At 44.8% G+C, this 15,526-nt stretch overlaps 1 protein-coding gene across 1 annotated transcript in view; it reads left to right on the top strand.

The window, feature by feature from the left end:
• Nucleotides 1–15,526, top strand: part of GPC1 (glypican 1) — a 216,348-nt gene that overhangs the window by 176,309 nt on the left and 24,513 nt on the right. The window contains exon 3 of the mRNA XM_074833619.1: nucleotides 8,125–8,516. Coding sequence (XP_074689720.1) covers nucleotides 8,125–8,516 — 392 coding nt within the window. The remainder of the gene's footprint in view (nucleotides 1–8,124; nucleotides 8,517–15,526) is intronic.

Genomic DNA, 15,526 nt, shown 5'->3' with positions numbered 1-15,526 from the left:
GTGAAGAGAAGAGATAGTGGAACAATCAAAAGGACTGGAGAGTCTGTCAGGTGTGAAGAGGGAAAAGTACCTTTGCTTGTGTAGCAAGGCAGCATGGATGCTGAGAAAATATGGAACTTTGTGTATAATATCTCAGAGACTCAACACCAGGAAACAAAAACAACTATTGAAACTATAGAACCACATTGGCAGAGACCAAGTGGATAAAGAATGAACTTAGACCAGAAATTAAGAAAAGGAGTGCACCCATCTGAGATGTTCTGGACCAGCCTTTTGGTAGAAGCAGGGAGGGCAAAATCTCTAACTGCTCTTGTGCTGGGCACTGAGCAGGCCTAGGAGAGTACTAAATCGGATGATTGCATGGCAGAGCTGGCACTTGTCTCATTGACCCACATCATCTCTTCAGTGCTGTGTTCCTACACGGTTCTCAGTCTTGGCTTCTCATGATGCCTCTTAGGTCACAGCCACCAAACAGGGGCAATGCATAACGTGGGACGGACATTGTAGAGGAGAGTGATCCAGACTGCGCAGGGAGGGACTGCATTCTCCAGGGTGGATCAGGACTGAGGAAACAGCTACACAAGAGCAGCTGTTTCACAGGAGTGTGAAACTGTGAGGAGAGCGGTATCTCCCAAGGAACATGCCATCAGGATTGCTACATGCAGAGCTGTTTGCACATGGAGCCTAAGCCACTTGGTCTCGCCATGGTTATTTCCTTTAGCAACACCCAGCTAAGGTACAAACCAGATCGTATTACTGCTGTGGTATTGATAGCAGCTCTTCAGCACAGCCATGGGTAGTACTTAAATTAATAATGAGTAATAACAATTTTATAAATAAAATATCATTGTACTTGCTGAAGTGAATAAAATAGACATGAATGCATTAGATATGGATTTTAATGGCTTAAATCTGTTGCTGAATTATTCTCTTCTAATAGTAGTTTGACTGCAAGGACAGCATTAAAACCAACTGGAGAAGCAAATCGGTATTGGGATGTGCAGCAGTGTATTAAATGGGAACTCAGCCCAGGAAAATACTGTGCCTCAGACTGGCAGGGCTGGCACCGAGAGGAAGCTCTGCTCTAGTAGACATCCCCATGCTATTTTTTTGCCCGCTTTTACTCATGTTCAGGACACCACACTTATTTTTCTCTCCTGTTCTTAGTCCAGTCTTCTTGAAACATGATAGCGATGTTAGTGGTGAACATATTTCACCCGGCCTCCCTCCAGAGCTGCAGAAACGCTCCATGGCTCTGGCCCTGCGTGAATTCCACCGCAGGCTCATGTGCTTGCTCAAACTTGAGAAATTATGATACAGTATTTGATGCTTCCTCCTCCTCACATTTTTGCCCCCACCTCCGGCTGTCCTGGCAGTTTATGGTTGCACTGCAAGGCTCTTGGACCACAAACCTAGCTTGCCATGCAAAGCTGTCCAACCAGCAGGAGAGTTTTCATCTTGCCCCATTGCTGAAAAACTTTTGTATCTTTTGCATGAGAACAACTCTTCTGTAGCTGTGGAGCACTGCTGCACTACATGGTTGCAGCATAAGTCAATTAGGAGTTCCTGCTGGGACTACCCAAGGCTTTTTGGAAGCATAAGCGAAATTGAATTTTGCTGTCCTGGGGTGGAGCAGTCTGCTCTTGTATTAAGAAAGGAAGAAGTAAGGAAGAGCTTGGAGCTGGAAGGTGGAGACAGGACAGAGCTCTGGGTGCTGCTTCTACTGATCCAAGAAAAGTACAAGGTTGGAGGTATCACCTGCCATGGGTTTCCTTCCTCCTGCAGGCTTGCACCCTGATGCTTTTCCCCTCCTCTTATGACTGACTTCCAGATGTAGGTAGAGGTGGTTGCCCAGACTCTTCACCAAATTCAATCATCCAACACTAAACCTGCCTTTAGGAAGAGATTTCTTCTTAAAATCTGTTTTTGGAATTAATGGCATCATCTGAGCAATGTGTTTTCCTCCCTCATTGCCTCCAATCTGGTACTACTCTTTTCAGCTGTGCTTAAGACTTTTTGTACTGCAGTTTTCTGCTTAAGGTTTTAATAATATTAAGATCGAAAGTAATTCACCTTTCTCAATTCTCATATTTTTTTAGTATGCTGCTAAAATTTGATGGGTTTTGAAGAAAGCCTGATCTGCCGCATGCCCAAAGAGCATTTGGATGTTCTTCCTTCATTCCCTCCTACATCCATTCCTCTTCCATCATTATATTAGTTGAAGAAACTCCAGTGTGTTCCAGATGTTGAGTGATCAAATGGTATCAAAGAGCTGGGGGGAGTGAGGAAGGGGGAACTCAAAACTTTCCATCTTCAGAGAGAAACTGCCAGTCCCTGCCTTGCTGTTCACAGCTTCCCAGTTTGAATCCAGAGTTGTGAAAATGTGGAAACTGTGAAAAAATGAGCTGTGAACTCTGGGAAGCTGTGAAGCAGGGGAATGGGTGGGGATTTACAATCTCTCTTGAATGCAATGCAAAGGTTATAGATTCTGGTTGAAAACTTAATTCTCTGAGAAGTAAGTTTTTGTCACTACAACATCAAGAGAAATAGCGGCCAAGGTTGCAGAATTGTCTCAGTTGTAAAAACCTTTCATTTCTTTGCTCATAACTTTCTGACATTTTTGTGTTTGATGCAGAAGTTTTTCAGACCTGGCCTCTGCCAAAAGGAAATTTCATTTGAGCAAAGCCTGTTGTCTTGTTTCTGAGCCTGGAAGTGAGAGGCAATAATAATAAAACAGACTCCCATTTCATTTTTTTTCTTTTGAATACCTTTCCATCAAGAGTGTGAAAGGGGATGTTTCATGTAGGAACAGCCCTGACTGAGGAGCTGTGCCTTTCATTGGCCCAGGAAAGATTGAGCTTGATTTGTCTGAATTACTGACATTAGAAAATCACCAGCTGGGCTTTGCAGTGTTGTGAAGCTCTTAACCAGCAGCAGTGGGGAGGGACTCACCTATTCAATGGCTCTTTGAGAAAACTTTTTGAAAGAGGGAAGCCCAGTCATGGATTTAGCGGGTGACTCGCAGGAAGGTGTCTCTGGCTAGTACACCTCCGTTGTCAAATTTCTGAGGCTGGCAGAAGCTGAGAACATCCATGGTTTTTCAGCATGGGTCCAGAAAATACGTAACTGCTTTCTTGTGACTCAGAGTGGAAACAAATGCATCGTTTCAGAGGCTCTGCATCGTTTCAGGGGCTCTGCAGAGCCACCTCAGCTGTTTGTGTACCTGCTCCAAGGGATGGGAGTGCAGCGGTGACTCCTGCAGCAGAAGGGCTTTATAGCTCCAGCGCTGGCTCCTCATGAGCCCTTTCCCTCCATCCCTGCTCTTTCCAAGGCTAACAAAGGCACGTGCTACGGTGCATGAACACAGGCATGGGTTGAGTCTGTTGCTGCTGGCCTGGACAGCGTGGTGTCAACAGAGCTCAGGGCCTTGGGGATGTGACCTGGATGAATCTGCCTCCATGTGCTCATGCCCTGCCTGAGCTAATCACTGCAACTCTTCTTTGGGAACCAGAGCAGACCCAGCAGTGGTGGTACAAATGATAGTTAATAAATCCAAATGGACCCACTGAGTGGTAATTTTTAACTTCTAGAAATAGTGGGACAGCTGTATTATTAGAGATTTCCAGCCACCCAGGTTACCTCAGGGTCCCCCACCCACCATGGGTACAGATAATGGGGTGCTTCCCCTAGAATAAATAATTGCTTCTGCCTGAAATCAAGAAGGACAGATGCCTAAACTGTGGTTCAGCAAATTGTTTTATCCCAAGGTCCTGCATATCCTTAATCTATGACACATGTCTAAATACGTTAAAAGGTTAGATATTAGTAGGCAGGGAGAGTTAAGGAGAAGATGCAATGTTAATTAGAGATACCTGTGCTAAGTGTACAAGCGGTGCAGGCTGAGATCGTGTCGAGGACCGGGGCAGTTAGCTCAAGCTTCTGTGCATCCCTCTTGACAAACCCCACTTCTTACTGCCTTCTAATGCTGCAAAACAGGCATTTAAATTCCCTGCCAGGTCAGCCATTCATCACAAACACATTTAGACTTAATTGCTAATTAATTTTCCCTAGATAATGTAGATATATTTTCTTCTCAGTGTGTGAAATCTAGAAGAACTTTCTGAGAACCAGCCACAAATGACTTGACTGTAATTGGTGTTCCCTCACTTAGGTGAGAAGTAACAGTTCATCAACTCTTAATTAGCTTGGACTTTTTTGAGAACAGTTTCCAATTTTTTGGCAGGAAGATATACATCTTGTTTCTCCTGTAGCAATACAAAAAAAGTCATTTTACCTTGGATTGACAAATCGGGCTGCGTTTGTTGGTGCTTTCTTCCTACTGATGGTGAGTGCCAAGCTGCATGTCGAACCTGGATTGTTGAGCAATTTATTCAGTTAGTGTCACTTGGCACAGAGAAAAGAACACTGATTATACAAGAAAGTGAGTTTGAGCTCAGTTTAATTAAATTGTGAATGGGTAACCAGCAGCGCTTGGAGCGATACATTAAGATGCGGAGCAGCTTTTAGATATCTCATCAGCACCAGAGAAACTTTGTATTTTGTGTCTGATGTAGGTGAATGCCATTTCTGTTCATTGTACAGGTAGGAAGGCTGTGGCAACACAAAAACGAAGCCACCTCAGATTAGTCAGACCCTAAAAAGTGTCCTGCTGGGACAAATCATCTGCCTGGCAGTTATCTGCTTGGCAAGTGAGCCCCTTCAGGAGATGCTGCAGGGGAAGGTGGCCATGCACCAAGAAGTGGTGATGCTGCAGCAGGATCAGCCCTGGGTCAGCCCCCAGCTGTGCCAGAGTGGACGGGCTGGGAGCTTGGGGCTGCGGCAGCCCTGATGTGGGCTTGCCCTGCTGTGATCTCCTTAGCCTAGGCTCATGTGCAATGCTAGGGCAGGAGAGAAGTGCTGGATGAGAAACTCCCAAATAGTACACCATCCTCTTACAGTCTCTCACGTGTTGGTGGAGTAGCCAAAATTTCCTAGAAGTGGGTGCACACAGCTGCTATGCCGGGGACGGAGCCATGGCTGTAAGAGGTGATACCTGAGCACTTTGCAGCAGCAGCAGAGCAGTCTGTGTCAAGGCCGATGAATGAGGGTTACCAGGATAGGTGCTATATATGTGCCAGTAACACTTGCCAAGTTTTAATTACATATTGTACAATTATTCCGTGTAGAGGAGGCCTTTTGGTAAAAGGAAAGTTCTCACCTGTGTTAGTGCCCTGCAGTTCATAGCGATAATTTTGTCACAAGAAAAGATTGCCTTGTGCTGCTGTCTTTGGAGCTAGCAACGGCTGAACTGTTCGAGTCGGGGGAGATGCAGACCCAAAGGAGTCCCTTGGGCTGGGATGAGAGGCCCCAGGCTTTGCAAGAAAGCTTGCCCTACCTTGGGAGAGAGCTCCTCTCTGGCAGCTGGGGTGGGGAGGAGGAGTTGGGACCCAGGGGGAGGTCAGGGGTCAAATCGTCCTTTGTCTTGAGATTCCACAGGAGAGGCTTTGATAAGCTGTGTTAAGACAGATGTGCTGCAGACATCACTTCTTCTTAAACTGAGGTCCTTTAGCAAAGTACTTGTTGATGAGATCAGCTTTTTACTTTATTCATATTAGGAACCCCCATTACAAGGTAATTTTATAGGAGGCTTAGGTGCCCTGGCAGCACGCTTACATTGGTGTCTGTAGGAAGAAATCCAGTTTTAATAGGGAAGATGGAGAAACACATGCAGATCAGTCATTTGAGAGGTATCCCCATACAAATGTTTGGAGATACAAACTGCCAGCCAGGTCAGGTGGAATAAGAGTAAATTTCTTCCAAAAGTACACTTGAAAACCATAGTTTTTCTTCCACATTTTAGATAACATTTCTTTATTTTCTGCATAAGTGATTAAACCAAACTTCTGCTAAAATCTAGTTTGCTCATGGTCTTTTAAAACCACTTAAAGCAAATTTTAAACTATTAAGCAATACATGATTGTAGCTAGAGGAAGCCAGGCTGTTAATGCTCAGTATTGGTTTGTTAAAATACTACAGGAATTTTCAGTATTAGCAGCCTGTTGTGCAGATGCAGAAGGTGTTTTCACTTGTTCAATCCACTTGTTGAGTTTTAGCTTCATTTAAATCTGAGAAGCAAATGAGAGATTATTAATGTAGGAAAGCTTGTATGGCCCTTCCAGTTTCTGAATATAAGCAAGACCTATGGAAATGAGCTTTACTAGTTCTAAAAGTTTAGAGGTCTTTAATTGTAGTCAGTGCCATTCCCTCAAAAAATACTTTATTAAAGCTTTGCACATGCAATATGCATATTTCAGAAGCTTTTCTTTCTTTTTTTATATGCCTAGCACATTGAAGTTAATTTATATACCTAAAGACGTGCTGTTTGATTTTAATTGAATAACAGTTTCCCACCAACTAGATCTTATCATACATCACCAAAAAAAATAATAGTAATTTAGATTTAAAGAATAGTGTAATCAGGTTTGCTTCGAAAAGGCCCTAAAAAGTACAAATGGAATTGAAATGAAAATGATAATTTGAACCATTGTTTCTCTCACTGACTTAAGTGCTGATTAAAGTTGCTTATATAAATCAATAAATTGAATTGGGTTGGTTCTTCTATAAGTTCCCTACTGTGCAGTCTCAGAGAGCCTGAAGGTAGCTGGCAGTCGAGAAGATGGCAATACCTAAAGATGTTGGTAAGGGAGGAATCGAGTCTGTCACCTTTACCCTGCTGTATGTAGCAAGAGTCGCATTTCTGTCACTTCTATGACCACTGAACCTATGGCATAAAACCATTTAGTTGTTTATATCTAAATAAAAGTAGGATGCAAATCCAAATAAGTCAAATGGGATGAGAAACTTGAACATGATAATGTCGGCCTCAGTTCAAAAACACTTGAGTACAACCCTGTCTTTAAATGCATAATAATATGTGCCTGTTCCTGTCGCAGCACCTGGGACTCTGGCACACGCTTTATGGGCTGTGCCTCAGAACCAGGCTGGCTGCCATGACTAGAGCTGATGGGGGCATCTCTGAAGAGTTGGCACCATTGCTGGTGGCAGCCCTGCTCCAACTCACCAGGGCTTTGGAAATAACATGTTGGAAAATAAGCAGTAAGGCAGGAAAGAAAGGTGGCTCAAACAAGTTGCAGTCATCTTTCCAAAGGCAACTTCAAGTTGTGCAGTGGATTGTGGTGTTTTTGCGTCGGTGGGAACAACAGTTAGTCAGAGTAAAGCCATGTCTTCTTCAAGTAAACGTGCTGCCCCAAAGTTCATGCCTGCAGGGACCTTGTCTTAGACCACTGCGCTTTGTGCTTGTTGTGCTGGAGTCCCACTGGCTTCCCCAGATTATCAGTGCTTCAGCCAGGAATGGCAGCCTGCCAGGAAAAAAGGAAAATGGGGAGGGGGGGTAAGTTCTATTTTAAAATTGAAGAAGTCTTCTTCAGAAGAGCCTTCACTTTTGTATGATAGTAAGAGCAGGTAATACTGGAGGAATTCCAGCCTTTCATGTGATTAAATGGAAGACTTCAGGTTATCTTCTAGATGAAATTTTTAACTTGCTTCTTTCTGGTGTGGACACTAATATTGATGTGTTAGTCTGACTCTTAACAGCAGTTATTACAGAATAGACCTCCATCTCCTGAGCAGCCACCAGACATCCTTGTGTGTTTATAATGTTTGCTAGGGATGTTTAACAAGTGTCAATGTCTGTGCCAGAAGCAGCTGGCTCTTGGTTCAGGGTTGAATATCTCATAAGGTGTTGTGACAAGTTACGGTTATATGTAAGCAATGACAGTTGATGTGTTCTGTAAAGAAAACCTATGAGTAACACTGTGGCACCTTAAGCACTCAGAGAAGAGCCTCAGTTTTGGTTCTAGGTGAAGCAGCCAGAAGAGGCCAGGAGGCCCAGAGCGTGGTTCTCTGGCACTAGCACTGGGGGGTTCCTCCTTCAATCTTCTCAGCTAAGGCTCAAAACTGAGAGTGTGGGTAAGGTTGGTTTGAGGAAATGCTCTGTTAGGGCCCATCTCTTCTCTCAGGGCATTCGGTTGTGCTGTAAAACAGCACAGCCCATTGCATTCCTGCTTGTCCAACTGATGCATCACCTTTTTCTTCTCTCTTCAGGTTATTTCCAGGATTTGTTGAACAAGTCAGAAAAGGCCCTTTATGATGCTTTTCCAAGCATGTATGGGGAATTGTACACTCAAAACATGAAGGTCTTCAAGGACTTGTACAGCGAGTTACGCCGCTATTACCGGGGCTCCAACATCAACTTGGAAGAGGCCCTCAATGAGTTCTGGACACGCTTGCTGGAGCGACTCTTCAAGCTGATGAATCCCCAGTACCATATCACAGATGAGTACCTGGACTGCATGGTGAAACACGCAGAGCAGCACAAACCCTTCGGGGAAGTTCCCAGGGACCTGAAGGTGAAGGCAACCCGAGCCTTCATCGCGGCACGCTCCTATGCACAGGGCTTTCTAGTGGGCAGCGACGTGGTCAGAAAGGTGTCTCAGGTATGTTGGGGTTCTTCCTTCTCCTCCATCCTCAGATTGGCAGGACATCAGTCAACTACTGCTGTTGGGGAGAGGGGGGCTTATTTCCCTTTATCTTTTCATTATAAAGGTATTTTTCAGGTTTAGAAAACGAACTGCTTGAGGGTCACTCATCAGTGAAAGGGAACAGCAAGCCTGGACTTCTACAGGCACTGATAGAACAGAAGTGAGGTATAACTCACCACAAATCAGTCTCTACTTCATTTTAACCTATGCAGCAGAGTGCCAAGGAGATGTCGGTCGCCAAGGCTGTAAAGCCATTCTGTTGCTTGCCTAGATTCCTTGCTCTTTCCCGACAGGGAAATGGCATGCCTCTAAATCACACGGCCTTATTTTCCTCCTTGATGGCGATATGATGTAGGGTATGCAGAGCTGACTTGTCACAGGTGTGCTGGGAATACACACAGAGAGATGCGTTTCAGCGGTCGGTGATGGGCTTGCTGTGTCTGTTTATGTAGCCACATATATTTGTACAGCTTCTGTGTACAGAGAGGGTGAGTTTGTAAAGTGCATTGGGATCTTCAGGGATGAAAGGTGTTATATAAATGTAAATTAACATGACTGAATCCAGGGTTTCAGGAGGAAAGAAATTGTATTTTTTACTGCAGAAGCAGCCTTTCAGAGCCAGAAGGCAGCAATTGTCCTGAAACAAGATATTCAGGCTTTTCTCACAGGTAGCAAGAAGAAAATCCATACTAAAAAAATGACTTGCATACTGCATGTGGAGATGGCAATCAGCAGGTGTGAGAATCAGGGTGTAATTAAAATGTGAATGTAAAAATATGGAATCTCAATTCATTTCCTCGGAAGGTAATGCATGGTAATGCATAGCAGAGGACGGCACTATTTGATGCAGCAAATCCAGACTTTGATCTCAGGAAAAAACATTAATGTGGTAATAGTGACAAACGCTTTAATTTATCAGTGTGGGACTATAAAACTGTTCAGCTACCCGAAAGCCTTTGTACATGTCGTTAACATCACACTATCCTGACAAGAGAGATAAAAGAGGAGAATGATGTCATTTCAGAGGGACCAAAGTAAAGTATTTTTCATAAATCCTTGGAATGGCAGAGATTTCCAGCTCGCCATGTGTGATTCTGCCTGTAGCCAAGTTTGGTGGGTAAAGCAGGCTGGCAGGGCAGCTGCGGTCATGGTATCAGTGGAAGGGAAGGACCTGAGATACCGACATGCAGCATATTTTTCCCCCACCTTCATGTAGACTTCTGACCCATTGGATTTTGATTCTGGTCCCCCTTTTCTGAATTCTCCTCCTTCTCTTGGCATTGCTTATCAAATGGGATGTGGGCTACATGACCAGTCACAGATCCTCCTCTTCCTTCTGCCTCCCCCCAACCCATTCCTCCAGGATGGAGAGTCTTCCAGGAGGGTCCCAACCATTCCTCTCTCTCACAAGAGCCCTCCCTGGGATTGCAGTTAACCTGGCATGTTGCTGTTGTAGCACAATCTGCATGAACTGAGTTGGGAAACCTCAGCAAAGCCTCCCCGAGAGGTGATTTTGTAACAAAGGCCAAAATTGCCCCATTCCCCTTTCTTCAGGAATGGGTTTAGTACTTTGGGCAAGAGGGGGTGAGAATGCTGAGGTGGGAAATCCTTTTTATGGATGCCCTGGTAGCCCTCAGCTGTGTCTAAAACAAAAGGCCTGGTTTACCCACTTCCCTTTACCAGATGTGGATTTACACTAGTGCCAAACGGATGTGAAGTGCTGAACTCGATCCGCAACTGGTGCTTTGGTTTTAGTCATTTTTTTGTGTTGCTTTATACTTATGACGTTAGGAGAAAGTGTATAAGACTTTTATTAAGATCAGAAACCGGGATTTGTCTTTCCTGTCAGCTGTAGCAGTAGTCTTTAAAAATAACTTTGAGCTGAAATTTCATATGGAGCAGCAGTGTTTTGGTCAGGAAGTCTGAGAAAGCCTGTTTAAAAGGGACACTTAGAAATAAATTACTTAGCTTCGGGCTTCTGAAAAATTAGATTACTTCATTTTTATTTATTTGCAAATCCCAGAAAAGCTACTGATTTCTATTAAAACCCTCCTGGTTTTGGCTTCTCAGACACATCCGGTTCAGTGTTTGTCACCTGTAACCTATTGCTGTTTCAGGTCCTGTGCAGAGTCTGCGTTACTGGGCATCTAGAGAAAGACTGGTGCTGTTTGCCAGATTTTCTGGCTGTCTTGAAATGGGGAAGAGCCAGTCCTGACTGAGCTACAGACAGGGATTTAGTGAGATTTCTTTAATCCCTGCTGCCTCTCCACTGTGCCCAAGGGGCGTTTCTTCCGTAGTCTGCAACTGCCCGACCTCGACCTGGTAGGAAGCCATCCCTCGAGCAGCCCTTGGCCAGTGTGGCTGGTGGCCACGGAGGGGTGGGAACAGGAGCAGTGTGTTGGCAGCAGCGCTCTGCATCCTGCTGGGGATAAAGAGTTTGAGGGCAGCTGGGGAGAAAATAGCAAAAACATTTTTCATCTTTACTGCCGTCCTAGCTTTTAAGGCAAGTCACCCTGACAAAGTGCAGGCGCTGACACCAAGATCTAAAGCTTTTAATGCCACGGTTCCTGCCACAGTGGCTGTGGGAGGGGGCCCAGGGAGCCCGAGGCACACGCGTGGCTGGTGCAACTCTCTGCTGCCCGGGCAGAGCGTCAGGGCTGGGGATGGATGCGCAGGTGGGTGCCCTGCCCTGGGACAGGCGTAGGGGTGTTGGCGCAGCATCTCTGTGTTCACATTCAGGTTCTGTGTTTCTGTAGCTGTTCTTTCAGGACAAATTGCAGGTTTTTGTTTAAGTTGCACAATGCCAAGTTTTTCATCGTCTGCATGAAGTAGCAGCTGCCAAAACAGCAGCAGCCACAAAGTCCCTAGTGAAGGGCACACGCAGAAGGGGCTCCCCCAGGGATGCACACCTTGTGCTGTGTGCCAGGGCAAGAGAGAAGAAATATCCCAGTTGTGTTTAGGATCCTTTTCTTTGGTTGTGAGATTGGCAGCTGCCCAAAAATAGCGTTTGCTGCAACTCCAAGCTTCAAGGGAACAGGTGAAGGCCTTGTGCGGGGAGACTTGCTGCCTGCCAGGTGCTGCTCAGAGATCCACACGGTGTGAGCAATTGCCACATTCAGCAAGGAGAGCGAGAATGTGGTCCTGTGAAATACGTGGTGTAGGTGAATTGTAATACTGGCGAGGGGGGGACAAAACTGAGATAGCAAGGGCTGAGAGATAACCCCTTATATAACAAAAGCAAAAATCGTCAGAGAGATGCAGCATAATAAACAGGAATATCCTGGCTGGTTTTGTTATTTATTACTCACGTTATGATACTGCTCAGGCATCTAAGTCTTAGGTCAGGACTGTTCCACAAAGTGCTGTGGGGACAGGTAGCAGAGGTGATCCTGTCTGCACCAGGACTGCCAAAAAGGAGACTGGTCCGTGCCCATATTGCACCGACGAACGGGGAGGAGAGCTGCCCCGTGCACATCAAAAAACGTCCAGAATCCTCAAGTTCCCCTGGGAGACTTGACAACCTGTGAATCTTGGGTGAGAGCATAGAAAAAGTAAAGAAATAATGTTCTGTTTCCAAAGGCAGGCAGAGGAGGTGTTTTAAAATGAATTTTGCTCATCAGTCAGAAAGTGAGTTATTAGGACAATCTTTTGTTGCTTCTTGCTCTGGAATTTTAAGTTCCCCCATGGTAGTGGGATTGATGTGAAGCAACACCAGCTACGTAAGCAAGAAACCCTTACTTAAGTAATCAATTTTAATAGCTGTTTGCATTTCCTTTTCTTAGTAGATGTTCTTAAGGATGAATCTCATTTGAATTTGAAACAAAATATGATGACTTCCTTTACTAATTATAAGCTTTTCCACTAAGTCCTGTATTTCATTTTACCGGTGAAGGTCATCTATCAGTACATTTTGATTTAAGCAATCTGTGTCTCACAATACATTTCAGCCTTGTTTTTTTAAACTTTTATGTTAGTATAAGGTAAATGGCACCTTTCCTATTTACCATATGAGTAATTTTTAAACACATGGTGGGTCAAGCTGCATTTGGATGGGAACTGAATTCCAATTAAAAAGGCCCAAAAATAGAATTTTTATGGATGTTTTTAACAGTTAAGTGAATGTGCTGGACACATAGGGAAAATAATGTTCATCTAAACATGTTTTACATTTCCAACAAGTCAATAATATAACAAAGACAGTATGGTCATTCCTGGTCCTCATGTCCTTTAAGGTTGTAGCCATTTCTCATACCCCCCTTTTTTCCATAACTTGGAAGGACATAGTTGACTTCTGTCTTTCAGCTCCCAGTTGCTTTTTGAGTGAAGTAGGCATAAAATTTGTCTGACTGAATAAAATGAAGTGAAGAATATAATCTTTTTCACACACTTGTGAAACCACTGTGCTAAAACAGCACAGTGCAGTGACCTCCTGTCCCACGTGCTCGGTGACACATCTCCATCCTTTCAGTGACTTATCTTTATTCACAGTATCAGCAGCAAGTCGTACAACCATAAATAACATTTTATTTCATTTAAAGGATTTCACTTTTGTAATAAAATTAAGCATTTATCTAAATTGGCCTCCTCTTGATCCTGAAAAGACAATATTAGTGTTTGTAAATAGATGTTATGAGAATGTTGTTCTGTGGCAATATCCTTATATTACCACATTTATTTCCTTTTCACTGGAGGTTATCCCACCTCTTTCTTTGGAGCTGTTCAGTATTTGCACAGCAGAGGTGTGTGTTCCTGTGTTATGATGATGCCTCAATGGCAGGATGCTGTTGTACAGAGACTAGCTTTGCCCCAAGAGCCACAGGGTGCCACAGTAAATTATCTCTTCATCTGGGAGAAGCTCTCATCTAGGAAATAGAGGTAGCACTTTCCTTCAGGGAGATCATCTGTTTGCTTGCATGAGATTTAATAAGCCTCCCACCTTTTGACAGCAGCTACCTGTACATATAGACAGCTCTGCTTGGTGAGATACCATTCATCCGGGAGCTCAGCCTCAGGTCTGGCCCCCCCTTTACAAAAATGAGGTGGGGGTAATGTGAAACCGAGTCCTGCAGGATCTCTGTGTGGGACACGAGCAGCAGGTCCCAAGGGTGCTGGTGTCACCAGCAGAGATAGAGATGGGATGCAGCTCACCACAGCCAGGTACAAACAGAAACTGGTGGAGAGTGCTGATTTTTTTCATTTTTTTCCCTACTGTCTTTGCAAACCACTGATGGGACTTTCTGAAAAGGAGCTGGTTGGTGCCTGTGCTAAAAGCTTGTGCTGCAACAGACCCAGCAGCAATACATAGGGTAGAAAATGCCACAAGCACCTTTTGCAGGTCTGGCTGTATTCAGGAGGAGGAGGAGGACTGAAGTCCCAGGAGTTGAGAAGCCTGGGGTACTTCAGACACCCCTGCCTGTAAACACCATCTTAGAATACAGGCTGAAATAAGCTCTTGCACCTTCAGGGACTAGTTCCTGCAGTGGCTCCTGCGGGCGCAGAGGGCTGGGATGTGCCCTTCCTTGCTCAGGTCAAGTCAGTCTCACCTTTGTTAAGTGTCTCATGTGTTCTTGGCGAGCTGTTCCTGGGCAGTTTGTATGTGGGATTGCATGGCTTAAAACGTTTTAGATTTAAGTCCCTGTCAGCCCAATTCCCTCTGCAAACCCAGAAGCTGCATATCCCTTTCCCTGAGCTGACTGTGCTCCCTGAGCCTGCCATCAGCTGCCTTCTTGCTTTAAACAACTTGGTACAGCAGCTCCTGCAGCCCCACACGCACCCCTTGCATCCCACTGCTCTTTTCCAGCACCGCTGCATGTAAAGCTAGGGAGAGAATTTTGCAATAATGTTGGAATTTATTTGGACAGGTTCAAATTGAGCTGGATGGGGAGCATGCAGTCTTGAACGCTTCCTTATGTATTTCACATATTACTTTCCAGTATTTCCATCCATTGTTATGTTTAAATCACAACCCTTCAGGGATAAAAACCCATAGGTGTTCTGAATATAATAGAAATAATGCAGACAAGCAGATATATGTCTTCTGTATTTACCTGGTGGTTAAAAGTCAATTGAATCTAGTTTTCAAAGGATTGAAAATTGTACCAGCTGGAAATAACTGCGTCAGATGAACAGAGCGGGGAGTGTGTTGAATAGGCAGGTGGTGGCTTGCAGTATTTTCCTCTGGAGGGAGAGGAGCATAACAGCAGTCTGTGTATCCACATGGATGTTCCTCATTTTAATATCTGAAGGTAGTTAGGCACTACACAGGAATCTGAAGGGACAGATCCTCCTGGTCAGCTGTGGGTCCTGCCCTCAGGTCTGGTGTCGCTCGCAGGCTGTACTGCCTTCTGGAGCCATCCTCACTGCCCTCTGGAAGTGCCCTCACCACTGGCTGTGGAGGGAGACAGGGCCAATTCTGCTCTCTGTTTTGCTGCCCCAATTTGGCTGGATGACCCTAGCCTTCATTTTTTGAATTTTTTTTTCTGAGTCTGCAAAATGGCCATTTGGCTGCTGGGCTGGTGGGGATGGACCCAGGCAGTTTGTCTGGCCTCAGGCTTAACAGCAGCTCTGGTTTGCTGGAGCACGAAGGACATGGATTTGGCATCAGCCTTCATTCCTGTGCTGAGCTGAACACGTTGAGGTGAAAGCAAGAGGGTCACCGAACTGCAGGGCTGTCTGTGCCTTGCCCCTGCCACCAGTCCCCAGTACAGCCACCACCAGCATGCTGTGCCTGCGCCCCACTTTCTTTCTGATCCCTGACGGGGGTTTGGAAACATGCTTGATGTATTTTGAATGATGGACTTGGTGAGGCTTAAAACTCACTGTGCTCCAAGGACTCGTCGCTGTGCATTTGTGGAAGGAAGATGCAAAATAATGACTGAAGTGATTATACAATTCATTAGACTTTGAAAGAATCATATTTCTGTCAGCCCTGCAGCTGTTTCTTTTAGAGTTTTATTCTAAAAGAT

This window comes from Strix aluco, chromosome 9, assembly GCF_031877795.1.
Source record: "Strix aluco isolate bStrAlu1 chromosome 9, bStrAlu1.hap1, whole genome shotgun sequence".
Lineage (NCBI taxonomy): Eukaryota > Metazoa > Chordata > Aves > Strigiformes > Strigidae > Strix > Strix aluco.
This window is presented reverse-complemented; position numbering and strand designations above follow the sequence as displayed.